Consider the following 13,511-nt stretch of genomic DNA (forward strand, 5'->3'; position numbering starts at 1 on the left):
AGAATTTGAGCGACTTAAAACATGAGCTAATTTTATCCCTAATCTATCCCCTCGATGGTAGACCTCGATGCTCAGGTCTTGTCTAATGTGTACATCACAATCCAAGAAGGTTAGATTATTCCCACTGACGTCCTCCCGAGTGAAACTGATGTTGATATCCACCGCATTCATGTGCTTAGAGAAGGCTTCCAGTTGCTCTTTTTTTTTTTAACCACCCACAGTTTGAGAAACAGTGTTATGAAAGAACTTAAAATTCAGAAAGACTCAGATTGTTCGTCGCTTCTGCTGCCTTCGAGTCTCTCTGAAGGTTGTGGTTACGACGTGGTTTTGGTCGGAAAATGCCAAAGTTTATTTAGTGGAAGTTAAATTAGCTCCAGTAATTTAGGAGTTAATTTAAAAATAAAACTGAACCGTTCTGGTGTAAATGACCATTTAAACCTTCCAGTCTGACGTGATGTTGACGTCACACTCATGCCGGGGTGGGGCTGGGAGTTACTGACACGCCCCTAACCGGGAAAGTCGGTGCTCATAGGAACGAACTCAATAAATCAATGAGACTCGAGTTGCCGCGCCAGCTGTGAGGTTAATTAACGCAGAGGGCGCGGTGCATTGTGGGACTGGCTATATCGCATGCGCGTGGGAGAGCGCGAGTCTGTTTAGTGAGTGAATCTCAGCATGTGTTCCGGTTCCGTTATGGGGCTCGTGCTCATCTCCATCCTCATGGGTTTGATCTCTCCGAGCGCGCGCGCCGCAGATGCGGCCCCGCCCCGTGCACCAACACCGGACCCGGTCACCGGCGGAGAGCGCGAGCGGCTCGAGGCACCGTATTTACACCTCCCCGTGTTCCTGCATTACCGGAAGCCGCGCGTGGATAAACAGCACTTCTCACCTGTGCGCGTGAGCAGCCAGAAGCCGCTGCCCGAGCGCGTGCGCAAACTCCTTTTATCCGAACCGCGGCGGCGCCTGAAGGCTCGCGCGAGACCGAGCGGCCCGGTGACCGTCACGTGCAACGCGGGGGAGATGCGCGTGCGCGTTCACACAGCCAACCTGGGGGCCAGCGGGGAGCGCGTGCACGTGAGACTGGGCACGTGCGGTGTCAGCAGAAGCACCGAGCGGGGCGTTTTATTCCGGTCCGAGCTGCACCAGTGCGGCACTCAGAGACAGGTACCGGTACCGGCATCAGCTCGGCCTCATTCCTGCACCGCCTGCAGTCTCAGCTTCCCACAGTCACTCTCTGCTCTCCCGGAGCTTCACCTTTGGCTTAATTTGCATAAAATCTGCACCTGTACAGGGTTGAGACCTGACATTCACAGCTCTGATTGCTTACTTTTAACATTTCAAAAATACGAGCTTTAATTTCACATTAAGTTCATCAGACTTAACACAAAAACCCCACTTCTTAAACACCACGGAAAAATAACTTGTGATGCGTATATAATAATGTTCAAACATTTTCACGGTTGAGGATGGAGATGGAAGAGATGAAGAAAAATCCAGTCAGTGACCCGAGGAGCGAGTTCCCGTTTCTGAGTGTTCGTGTGTGATTGACGTCACGCCGCTGAATATCAAACGGATGTCGTTTTTCAAGGTTTCAAAGTTTGAATATAATTTGTTAAACCCGTTCCCGAACAATTCGACACGTGATCTTCATCTCCACCATGACTTATTTCGGAGACGTTGCTCACTTCTCGTGTTGAAGTTTTCTACGTTACCCACAATGCCGCTGGCTGCCCTGTGGCCCTCAGAGCTGCCCTGTGGCCCTCAGAGCTGCCCTGTGGCCCTCAGAGCTGCCCTGTGGCCCTCAGAGCCTCAGCAGTGAACGCAGCAGCAGCACCTCCCTTTTAAATGCGTTACACTGCGTGAACTGTGGGTGGTAGAAATGGGCAACTGGACTTGCTTGAAGATTCTTGGAAGCGTTTCACCTCTCGTCCGAAAGGCTTCCTCAGTTCTGTCTGACTAATCTCCCTATTAGACAGACAGAACTGAGGAAGCCTTTCAGACGAGAGGTGAAACGTTTTCAAGAATCTTCAAGCAAGTCCAGTTGGCCATTTCTACCACCCACAGTTTGCTATGACCTGGATGATTGAGAATCTTCACAGACATGTTACACTGCGTGTTTTAGCAAATAAAATACCCGCGCATCAGCTTTAGACATATTGACTTGTTAAATCTAGAACGCTGACTCTAAAGTTCACTGTTCTGAGCAATAAACGTCCATCACTGATCACATTTGACTGGCTCGTTGTTAAAAAAGACAAACCTGGAGACCTGAGGGTTTTTTTTTTCTCCACCTTGGAGCTATAATTTATATTTAACTTCAGAAATGAAGTCATTTGAGTTTAATTTTGCATGAACTCTGTTACAGCGGGCTCAGCTAGTTGGAGATGTATGAGAGGATGAGCGTGATGATGGTGTTGGTGTGAAAGCTCTGGAGGAGTGTTCAAATGAGGCAGCAAGAGAGCCGGATAGATTAAAAGACTAAAGCATCGTTCTCTAGGTTAAGATGAAGCGTTTTTTTTTTTTTTATTATTATTAAATATGTATAAATGGTCAGAGGTTGAGAATTAGAAGTTAGGACGTCTATCTGAGTGCAGCATCAGTGTCGTGTAGCTGTGGTGCATTTTTGAGACTTGAGTCCAGCGTGTGCTCGCGTGTCTCCACCACCACACTGGATTTCTCAATATGATGCTGGACATCTGTGGGAAAGGAAAAGTGAATTGTGTTTTTTTTTTTTTTTTTTTTTAAAAAGCTAACAATGAAAAATTAACGATGTTCCCCTGTGACATCAGCACAACGTGTCCACTAACCTCTCACAGGATTAATGCAAACAGCAATAACACAATCACTAAACACAAATGTAAAGTTTTTATAAAAGAGAAATTGATAAATTTACCTAAATTATAAACATGTATAAATAAATTCTAAAAACATTTAACAAATGATTGTACAGCATTGTGAAGAAATTCTGGTTTTCTGATGCATTTTTTTCTTTTTACAGATCGTAAATAAAACGGTTGTGTATTCCAACATGCTCCACTACACCTCTGATGCGAGTGTGTCTGGGTCGAACCTGTTCTCCGTACCTGTGCAATGTCACTTTAACAGGCGAGTCTGTTCCATCATTCTGCTCACCTTTGTTTCTCTGTGAACAAGTGATCAACAATCTCATGCCTTCAGACTGTAAACCCCGAACCCACAGAACACAGAGCTAACATTATCTAGTTAACATGCTCACACCTGAAGTATGAGCCTCGTGCTGATTTGTTGGTTATGGACAGGTGAGCAGCTTTGTGTTTTAGCGCACTCTTCTGAGCGGAACACGGATCCACACTGCTGGTTGATTTTTAGTGAGTGAACATTGTTTAGTGATGAAAAACTAATGTGGCTTTTCATTAGCACATGTACCATTAGCCTCTAAGTGTTTCATTGCAGTAGACTTTAGTGAAGTTTGAATTTGTCTCCTTTCCTGATGCTTTTTCTCTTTGCAGGTTCCACTACTCGTATAAGATCGGTTTCTTGCCATCTGTTGAGAGGCTGAAGTTCTTTAAACCTATGAAGACCAAAGGCAGCATCACGCTGATGGCCTGTGATGGTGATGAGGTTTAAATATCAGACAGGACTCTGAAACAGTTTGCGCTGGTGGTTTTATTTGTCTCGTTTTGTTTCAGCGCAGTGGAACAGACTCTCACCCGATGAAGGCTTCGTTATTGGACAGCCGATGTACTTCGAAGTTGAAACGCTTCATGTGCCTGAGAATGAGCGATTATTTGTACATTCCTGTCACGTGACCCCAAACAGTTCGCGTGATTCCACCCCACGGGTTAAAGTCATCAGTAACTACGGGTAATAAACGGCTGATTCCTCCATCACTGTTTTTGTGCCTGATGAGTGAGAATGAACGTGCCTCTTTCACTTCTTTATCTCCAGCTGCTTGTTGGACAGCAAGAGAAGCAGAAAGTCCAGGTTCATAAACAGCACCATGAGGAACGTCATCCGCTTCACCATCGACGCCTTCACACTGCAGGGAAAAGCGCAAAAGGTAGAAAAGCACACTTTATTCTGCTGTTCATCCCCAGTTAGTTAATGTCCTCACTCTGACTTCAGGCTTTAAGAAAACACACTTCTGTTCAAACCGTCAGAAATCAGTGACCCACTCGAAATTCATATTACAGCACTGATAAACTGAAAATAGTGAGTGAATGTGATGCAAATGGAATTCAACACCGTCATGGTATTAAAGCAAAAATAATACACAACAATGTGATGCTTATTTTCCTGTAACTGCATCTCCCCAAGGGTGTGTTCCTCTTACACCACAGCAACTTCACAATAAATACAATTTTTCATCGAATACAGTTCATCATACTGTTCCTCATCGTTATAGCACAGTCAGCCATTCCCTCACCGGTGTGCCCCCCCCCCCCCCCCCCCCTGTAAAGCGGAAAAAAAATCGCAGCTTGTGTTACTGAGAGACCACAGAACTGTAAACTCCTCTGTCCTGAAGATTTCAGAAAGTGTACAGTTCTAGCTTCACCCCTGTTACACAGCACTCACACTAGAGACTCCTTCCACAAACGTTTCTCATCTCGTTATCTGTAGCCGCTTTATCCTGTTCTACAGGGTCGCAGGCGAGCTGGATCCTATCCCAGCTGACTCCGGGCGAAAGGCGGGGTTCACCCTGGACAAGTCGCCAGGTCATCACAGGGCCGACACATAGACACAGACAACCATTCACACTCACATTCACACCTACGCTCAATTTAGAGTCACCAGTTAACCTAACCTGCATGTCTTTGGACTGTGGGGGAAACCGGAGCACCCGGAGGAAACCCACGCGGACACGGGGAGAACATGCAAACTCCACACAGAAAGGCCCTCGCCGGCCACGGGGCTCGAACCCGGACCTTCTTGCTGTGAGGCGACAGTGCGAACCACTACACCACCGTGCCGCCACAAACATTTATGTGGAACAGTTTGTTTTGGAGTAGGTGGAGCCTCAAGCAGCCTTTTTTAACATTTGGCATGAAGTTTTTGATCGGACAGTGAAAATAAATGAATTAAAATATAATAATTTAATGCATGGAATCTCCAGTTGATTGTTGGATTCCAGCAAAAAAATAAGACTAAAATGGATAAAAATACAAATAAAACACAGTAAGAAACTCTTAATATACTATTTTGGAAAATTGTGTTTAACCCCTCCCCCCCCAAAAGCATCTGTTTATACACTGCGAGATGTCGATCAGAAACATCGTTCCAACGGAGACGTCAAAGTCCTGCACCTATAACCATCTGGAGCACCGGTATGACCAACACCTCATTCTAACCCACCTCATGTTTATGTAGCTTAAACACATGAGTAATATTCATCACTGTTCTGTTTGTTTATTAGATGGGAGGAGCTTTACGGTTCGGACTCTGTTTGTTTGTGCTGTGACTCGTCCTGTGTCCCTGTGATGCCATGTGAGGACCATAAACACCTCACACACAGCTGTATTTTTACTGTTAATGAGCAGATGTTATGACTAAAATGCCAAAATTCTGTATGAAACTGACTTGTGGGCGGGGCTGTTTATGGGCCCATGATGTGATGTCACTAAATCTCCATCTTTGGACTAATCATGTTCTGATGTGTAATTTATTATCGGATGAGGAAAACTAATTAAGCTAGCTTAGTCAACTGGCTGATTTTAGAGGTGATTGGTGGTTGTCATAGTAACTATAAAATCTATTCTGATAAGTTTAGGCTACTTTGAAATAAGTTGGTGGGAACATGAGGATGTAAACGGAGACTGAAATCCCACGGACTCAGCTCTGTTTACTAACGGTTATTTAGTGAGTGAGCTGTAACACTGAGGGTGTTTCCAGTTGGCACAGTCATAGAGCTTAGCATTCTTGTTCTTGTATAATAATGTTGTATGCATAAATTGATCGAGCTGGGTCGTCCCCCTGCAGCACCGATGCCACCCTTGACGAGTGAACTGGGGGCCTTGGTGGAGCAACGCCTGCAAGGAAAGAGCAGGCTGAGCCCAGCGCAGAGCACTGAGGGAATCTTCACACCAGAGCTGGACCATGGAGTACTTGGGACAGAGATCCAGCACAAAACACTTGTTCCAGAGAGGACACGCTCATTGGAGCACAGAACAGTCACACCAGAGAGAATGCTCACACCAGAAAGCAAGCTTGCAGTGCTGACAACAGGGCGTGAGCACAGGAAGGTCACAGTGGAGAGCACACTCACTCTGGAGCACAAACATGGAATACTGATGCCAGACAGTGAGCACGGGGTACTGACACCTGAGCACGAGTACGGAACCCTACTGCTAGAGAACATGCCTGGAAAGGTTGCAGTGGAGACCCTGCCCACACTGGAGAGCGAGAACACAATGCTGATTCCACTGACGCCAGACATGGACCATGAAGAGATCACGCCTTACCCGTCTGAAGCTGTTAGTTCTGGAGTGCTCACACCCTCAGTCAAGCAACACACAATTACACCAGTACACACACGCACAGAGCTGCGTGAGCCTTACAGGGTTTTTGAAGAAGTGTTTGGACTCGACTGAAGAGGAAGGACGTGATGCAAAACATCTTTTGCTTGATGGCAATAAAAAAAAAAAACCTCAATCCTGTTTTGTGTCTGCTGTTTTGTCCTCCTTGGGGTTTTGGCTGAGTGCATTTTGAAATGTTTATCACGGATTAAAACAGTGCTTCGAGTCGTGATTTCTGAAACTGCAGTCTTGTTGCATCATGATGTTTGGAGACGTTTCAATGTTTTGGTCAAACTTGATGCGGATCGACTCCAGTCGGGTGTAACAAGTTTCAATCCCATGGAAATAACTCAGGACTGATTTGTAGTCAGTGATTTTATGTTCTGATCACCTGATTAAACATTCCAGTTCGTGTTTACTATCGAACCATGTGATCACGTGCAGTATGGGTTTCAGATTTGAGAGAATTAGGAATGTTCTGTGAGGAAAATTTGGAGCAATAAAGACTGTTTAGAAACTTATCATTTTCAAAACATGATAATTCTAGATTTAAACAAACAAGTAACTTTATGCTGTTACTAGTGACGTTCTCTGACCTGTTGGGTAAAAGGTGCTGAAGCAGTTTAGTTTTAAACTTTAATAAGGACTTTTTAAAAGTAGTTGTATATTAAATGTTAAGGTTCTCCCTGAGCTCTAGAACGCGCACTAACTTGTACAAATGAGGAACCAAAATCCTGTATCTGACTGGTGTAGTGGAAATGGTTGGATCTCAGCTCTGGGTTGTGATTGGATGAAACAAAGTGCACAGATGTGTTCGTCTTGATCTTGGTAAAGTGTGAATTTGGAGGAAATTGGAGAAAGTTGAATTTTTGTCCTCCAGTTTTCCTTAAATTCAGTGTGTGCGGGAGGTGAAGACAAACCCAGCGGTGTAAATTTGGCGTTCCTTTCACACTCCAGATCTGAGACTCGAGTTTATTCATTAGGTTTCCAGATATTCGTGCTCAGATCAAGTAGGACAAACTGCTAAATTTCAGTTTTCATGGAACACCAAAATTATCCTCGTGTTTGTCATGACTTCCTGAGTGCACAGTGTGAATTTGGGGGGGAAAACCAGTGTGTTGAATTTTACACCTTAAAACAACAAAACCCCAAGGCCTTATAAACCCTTAGTTTTTGGGGGATGATGGGTGGCTTTCTCCAGTTTTCCCCACATTCACACTGGGTTTGGGAGGTGAAAACAAACCTAGTGGTGTAAGTTTGGCGTTCCGGTCACGCTGCAGAGCAGAGATCAGAGGCTCGAATGTGTTCATTAGACTTCCATGTGTCGCAGCATTCTGTTCAGTTGCTGCTAAACTTCACTCTTCCTGGAGGTTGATACGAGTCTCCATAGTGCTGGATTTGTCTCCATGAGCTCTTTGATATTCAGAAAAGCAGAGGATTCCAAAATGTTCATTATTTTTGTTGGTTTTAAATCCAAATTTTTTTTTTTGCGCTTCTTTCCAGTTTCTTGGTGTCCTGACAAGCAGTTTTTTTTTTTTAAACCCTCATTATCTTGGAGAATTTAGAGGTGGTTATTGGCTAACATGATGCTAATGATGTTCAAATGAAAACTCTGGAATAATATCTCTACCATAATGTGAGAATCTTTATTCACTGACGGGGGCTGGTGTGGTGAGGGTCGGGTTCTTGTACAACAAACGAGTTCTATGGCTCTGGTTGAATGCTTGGACCCCGATGATTGCGATTTGTATACCAGTGACCACAAGGGGGCGACATTTACTTACAAAATAAACCTGTTAACTCCGTGTGGGAGAGAATATTAAAATACATTTAACTGATTTTTCTTTGATTACCTCAGGAGTGTTTACATCTAAAGCCAGAAATGTCAAATCACAATATAATTCAGGACACAACATTAAAACAAATTATAAGTGCTGTGGGAATGGAACACATACTGAAGGAACTTTATTACATCTTTATCATATAATAGTCTATAATCATGAATGAGACACTGTGTGATCCTACAGTTGCTCTGTGGATTGTCTGAGTGTAACACTCCTAATTTTGAAAAGACAGCATTCATGTAAATAGCTGAATAAGCACAAAGTCTGCATCAGCACATTTTAACCCTTCTGTTCAGTTCAGGAGAAATGAGCCGGATCAAATGTTTCCCAAAAATGAAATGATGCTTCATGATGGTTTTCAGCAGAATGGGCTTGCTCAGGGAAATCTCACACATGGTGACTAAAATCATATTTATGTTTTTTTATATATGTATAAATATAAGATGATATTCAGAGTTTGCTAGGCTGTGTTCCAAATGTGTTCTCTTTTCATTATTAGGCTACATGGAGGTCTATAAAGTCCTGACTCACCGATATGTTTATTTCTATTAAACACCAGCATTTGGGCCACAGCTGTGATCACTGAGATGAAGAGAAGATAAACTGAGTGATTTGAAAATAAGTGTTCTAGTATTGCTAGAAAATCTAAACAGGTGTTGTGATGTAATGGGACAGAACATCCCTAAGTAGTGTGCACTACAGGAAGGGTTTGTGTTCATGTTTCTCCCTCATGTTTAATATTCAGCCTCCATTTTTTTCACATCACCATTGCTGATGCTCTCCACCTCTCCTTCATCCCCCTCTCGTTCTCCGGGTTCTGGGTTCTGGTTCAGGATGGGAGGAGTGAGTGGTGGGAGAGGGATGTCCTCCCCTTTTTTTGCGAGTTCAGCAAGTTCACGTGCTGAACACATGGGAGTGGGAGTCGGGTACGTCTGGTGGAAGGTGTCGTAGTCCACCTCGTAGAATCCCTCCTCCAGAGAGAGCACAGGGGTGAAGCGCTCTCCCCAAAGCACCTCCAAGTCCAGGTACGAGCTGCGTGCCTGACACGTCATCCCTACACACACACACATGAAATGAAGCGTTGCGATCATTAATGTTTTGTCTATAAAGTGTAACGGAGTTACTGTACCTCTAACAGCACGTCCCCAAGAGTTTTATTCCTCTTACACCACAGCAACTTACCAACAATTACACATTTCTATTTATTAATTAAGAACCACATCATTTTTTGGAAAAAAAATCCATTTTATACACTTTTTTTTTTTTTTTTTAAAGGATATACGCAGAGCCATGGCCTCACTTTTGTTTATAAATGCCTTGAGACCTCAAGAATGGCACAGGAATAGTTTTAAGCGTTAACAATAAATCTAATATAGTAATTTTTATGATTAAAGTGATTTATACAGGTAGCGGTCTGAGTGAATGACCTTGACGTCCGTAACACCACAGCAGGAAGTCTATCGGCCTCATTGCCATTTCTGCTATATTAAAGCACAGAGCTGACGGCAACTCCGATCCTCCATTTAGAGCTAATTTATCGCCATGCCACGTAGATGTGTTGTTGGCGGGTGCAGCAACACGATAGAAGGTGGATTTACGTTGCATTCATGGCCCACGAATGTTCAAATTGCAAAGATTTGGACCCGTTTTGCGAGGAGTTCACGGGCACATTGGGCGCCTACGAAGTGGTCTCTCCTCTGCTCTGCACATTTTACTGAAGACTCGTACGAGACCTCTGATCTGTTGAAGAGCGTTGGCTATAAGCCCGGATTGAAAGAGGGTGCAGTACCAACAATTAAAGGAAAAAAACAAGAAGAAGAAAGTTTTTATTTTATTTATTTTTTTTAAAGTGAGTTCAGTTGCACCAGTCCTCCTGGAGCGTGAGGGTTGTTGCTAAAACCCGGGACAGGATATATAGTTTGGGCAGTGACCTCCCCACAGTTGTTGCTAAAACCGGTGTCGTCCCGTTCCATCCCGGGTTTTAGTAATTGCCTGAGCCGAGCAGTAATGACAGAGTACACAGTATGGAGAAAATGGAGAATGAGTGGAGCAGCCGTCTGATTTCTCCGCTGGATATCGCTGCCATCTCACCCTTGCGTGGAAGAAGTGAATGAACGGAGAACTGAACAAAGAACTGAAAGTCAGATTGTTTCAAAACAGTCGACCATAAGGTCAGCCTTCAAGAAGTGAGAACACAGATGGGTAAGCTCCGACTCTCATTTGGATACAAAACAACAACAACAAAAAGCAACACTTGTTGTTTCCCTGCATTTAGATTAATCCATGTAACTTGTATTGTGTGTTTAAGTTAGCGGTATAAGATTATTTAATTTGCTTCAGAATGTGATTGTCTCAGTTCATCTGATTATTTAATGAGCCTTTTACGTTTTATCAGTGAAAATGATGCATGTACATGTGTGTTGCATAAGTTATAGCACCCATCCTGTTTTAATGAGAGTCAACCCACAATCAGTGAAGTCAAATCAGTCTTAGTTGAGCGAGTCGGTAACGCTATTTCTTACTTTCACCAGAAATGTTTATTGATATGACTTTGGTCTATAGCTGTAAAAGGCCTCGGCCTTAAAACCAGTTCCCGCTGTGACGTCACGCACTCATGGCTGGCTGGCTCAGCGGGGCAGCGCCAATCACAACTTTGCGGTCGATTTTAACTCTCAAAAATATTTTTATTCCCATTTATGCAGCATACAAGAGTCAAGGATAGAGATACTATCCACTCAGAAATTTATTAAAACGTAAAGGTTCTGCGTATCTGCGTTAAGCTACTAAGACAAACAAATGCAGCTTGACAGATTTGTGTATCCCAAACCATCTCTATCTTATTGACTGGTGTAGTGGAGATAGTCTGATCTCAGCTCTGGAGTGTGATCAGATGAAATGATGTGTACTGCTGTGTTTGTCTTGATCTCCGTGACGTACAGTGTGAATTTGGGGGAAATTGGAGAAAGTCAACATTTTCACCCCGAAAAATACCTGGGGTTTTTTTGGGTGAAAAATCTGACATTCTCCAATTTTCCTTAAATTCACATCGTGTGTTTGGGAGATGAAGACAAACCCAGTGGTGTCCGTCTGGTGTGCCTGTCACACTCCAAATCTGAGATCTGAGACTCCGATATATTCAGTAGGTTTCCAGATGTTGGACATGGAGACACTCAGTAAAGTTCACTCTTCCTGGAACGCCAAATTTATCCTAATGTGTTTGTCATGACTTCCCGAGCACACAGTTTCACAAAAAAAAAAAAATCAATGCCAAATAAACTCTAATTCTATCCATATTCACTGGCTACGCGCAATCGTGCACTCTGATTGGCTACTCTACGACTAGGATATCAGTTCATATACCTTGAGGAGAGGAAAACAAAATGGTGGAGCATGTTGCTGAATCAACCGAGGACAAAATAAAAACTACTCGAAAACAAAATCACAAAAAATATAAAAAAAAAGCAACAAAATATGGAATAAAAGTGTTTGATGGTAAGACTGCATCTTTTTTTTATTTTTCAAGGATTATCATTGCATTTTTCACAAATTGCTCCTGTCATTTCACCGGTTTGTTTACATTCTAAGAGGAAAGGATTTTGTTGGACGATTTGTGCAAAGTTTTTATTTATTGAATTTGTAAAAAATACAAATAAAAATGCTCTGTTTCTCAAAATCCAGTGAATGTGGACAAAATAAAACAGTTATTCCACTCAATCTCGGTGCTACGTGCCTCGTCACCTATGAGCTCATGTACGACTTGATGTTTTTGGGGTGAAAAATGTGACTTTCTCCAAATTTCCCCAAATTCACACCACGTTATTGAGATCAAGACAAACACAGGAGTGGACTTTTTGTCCTTTCACACTCCAGAGCTAAGATCTGACTATTTCCAGTACAGCAGACAATAAGATGTACAGGTTTTATAGCAGATACATGACTTTGTATGAATTGGTGAGGGTTCTAGAGCTCAGGGAGAACCTTGGTGCAGGTTTAAATTTTAATTATAAGGAATAAACATGATGTGAAATGTGACACGCCATGAAAATGTCTGAAGAGACTGAAAGTGTCCTTTAGGTGGGAGTGACTGCCTTTCACTCTTCCCTGTCAATCAGCCTGACACTAGCCAATCAGAGTGTCTGTTAGCTCATGAATAATAAATAGGGCGGGTTGTGTTTCTGTATGTTATCACAGGAGAACGTGCTGACCTTCAACCTCCTGGTTTGGTAGAAAAATCCAGAGGGAGTTCATTGTGCTCATACGTTTCCCAAAAAAATGATACAGCACAAGATCATCCTTCACATTAAAATCTCTCTCTCTCTCTCTCTCTCTCTCTCTCGCTCTCTCTCTCATGCACTTTAGCTGAAACCCTCTGAGTCTGGGATAAATCATCACTTTCACGCTGGATGCTAACGGTGTGTGAGCTGCAGCTCTGATATAAAAGTGGTCTCTCTTGTTCACCGCGCCGTCAGAGGGATTAGTTCTGGAATTTCCTCAGGAATCACTAATGAACACTGGTGGTGAATACACTGACACAGAGTGCAATTATTCCATGCTAATTGGTTCAGGTATTTATTTATTTATTTATTTTTGTGTGTGTTTAAGACAGGAGCAGGAGCTCAGTGCACATCAACAGAGCCCCCTCTGCGGAAAAAAAACCCTGATGAGAAGCAAGAGTTCAAAGATCAAATCCATTTCCTTTTTCCTTTCTCTCATCCACAATCGCTCCATCTCCCGTATCCTGAGGTGCTGAACAGGTTAATTAATTCTCTCTGTATTTTGATCTGCTGCGTGATTTTCCTTTTTCTCTCCTCATGCCCTTGTTAGTGAAGATCAGCCTACTTTCTGGCAGAAGAAGCTCTACAGAGACGCTAATTAAAAACCGTGATTAGTAAATAGAGAAATTTGGCTTGGCTCAATTAATGCTGGAGGAAATGAGTCTGTGTGGAGTTGTAAAAACTTTCTTAACTCTTTTAGTCTTATATTAAAGCCCAGAATGTGTTTGGGATCCAAACAGATGATGTCATGATTTCTGATGAGAATCTTTATCACATATAACAGGTTATCCCACCTCGATTCATGAATTTACAGTGTCTTGCAAAAGTATTCACCCCCCCTCCCCCCCTTTGTGTTTGTCCTGTTTTGTTGCATTACAAGCTGGAATTAAAATGGATTTTTG

The 13,511-nt window shown here is 43.0% G+C and overlaps 2 protein-coding genes across 2 annotated transcripts in view; one reads left to right on the forward strand and one right to left on the reverse strand.

Annotated features, from left to right (window-relative positions):
- Window positions 1-611: 611 nt before the first annotated feature.
- On the forward strand, window positions 612-6,705 carry zp3d.2 (zona pellucida glycoprotein 3d tandem duplicate 2). Its single transcript, XM_060901019.1, has 8 exons — window positions 612-1,164; window positions 2,999-3,105; window positions 3,489-3,592; window positions 3,669-3,843; window positions 3,928-4,039; window positions 5,215-5,303; window positions 5,393-5,463; window positions 5,956-6,705. The coding sequence occupies exons 1-8, from the start codon at window positions 676-678 to the stop codon at window positions 6,564-6,566; spliced, it is 1,758 nt and encodes a 585-aa protein (XP_060757002.1). The 5' UTR covers window positions 612-675; the 3' UTR covers window positions 6,567-6,705.
- Window positions 6,706-8,434: 1,729 nt separating this feature from the next.
- kcnj21 (potassium inwardly rectifying channel subfamily J member 21) overlaps window positions 8,435-13,511 on the reverse strand; it is a 36,453-nt gene continuing 31,376 nt past the window's right edge. Inside the window, exon 4 of the mRNA XM_060900514.1 lies at window positions 8,435-9,389. Coding sequence (XP_060756497.1) covers window positions 9,070-9,389 — 320 coding nt within the window. The 3' untranslated portion in view covers window positions 8,435-9,069. The remainder of the gene's footprint in view (window positions 9,390-13,511) is intronic.

This window comes from Neoarius graeffei, chromosome 19, assembly GCF_027579695.1.
Source record: "Neoarius graeffei isolate fNeoGra1 chromosome 19, fNeoGra1.pri, whole genome shotgun sequence".
NCBI classification, from domain to species: Eukaryota; Metazoa; Chordata; class Actinopteri; order Siluriformes; family Ariidae; genus Neoarius; species Neoarius graeffei.

Excerpts from the sequence above, each read along its gene's own strand:
- zp3d.2 (XM_060901019.1), top strand. The coding sequence starts at position 676 with ATGTGTTCCGGTTCCGTTATGGGGCTCGTGCTCATCTCCATCCTCATG. Across the intron at positions 1,165-2,998 it reads AGTGCGGCACTCAGAGACAG|ATCGTAAATAAAACGGTTGT; the intron begins GTACCGGTACCG and ends TTCTTTTTACAG. Across the intron at positions 5,464-5,955 it reads CTGTGTCCCTGTGATGCCAT|CACCGATGCCACCCTTGACG; the intron begins GTGAGGACCATA and ends GTCCCCCTGCAG.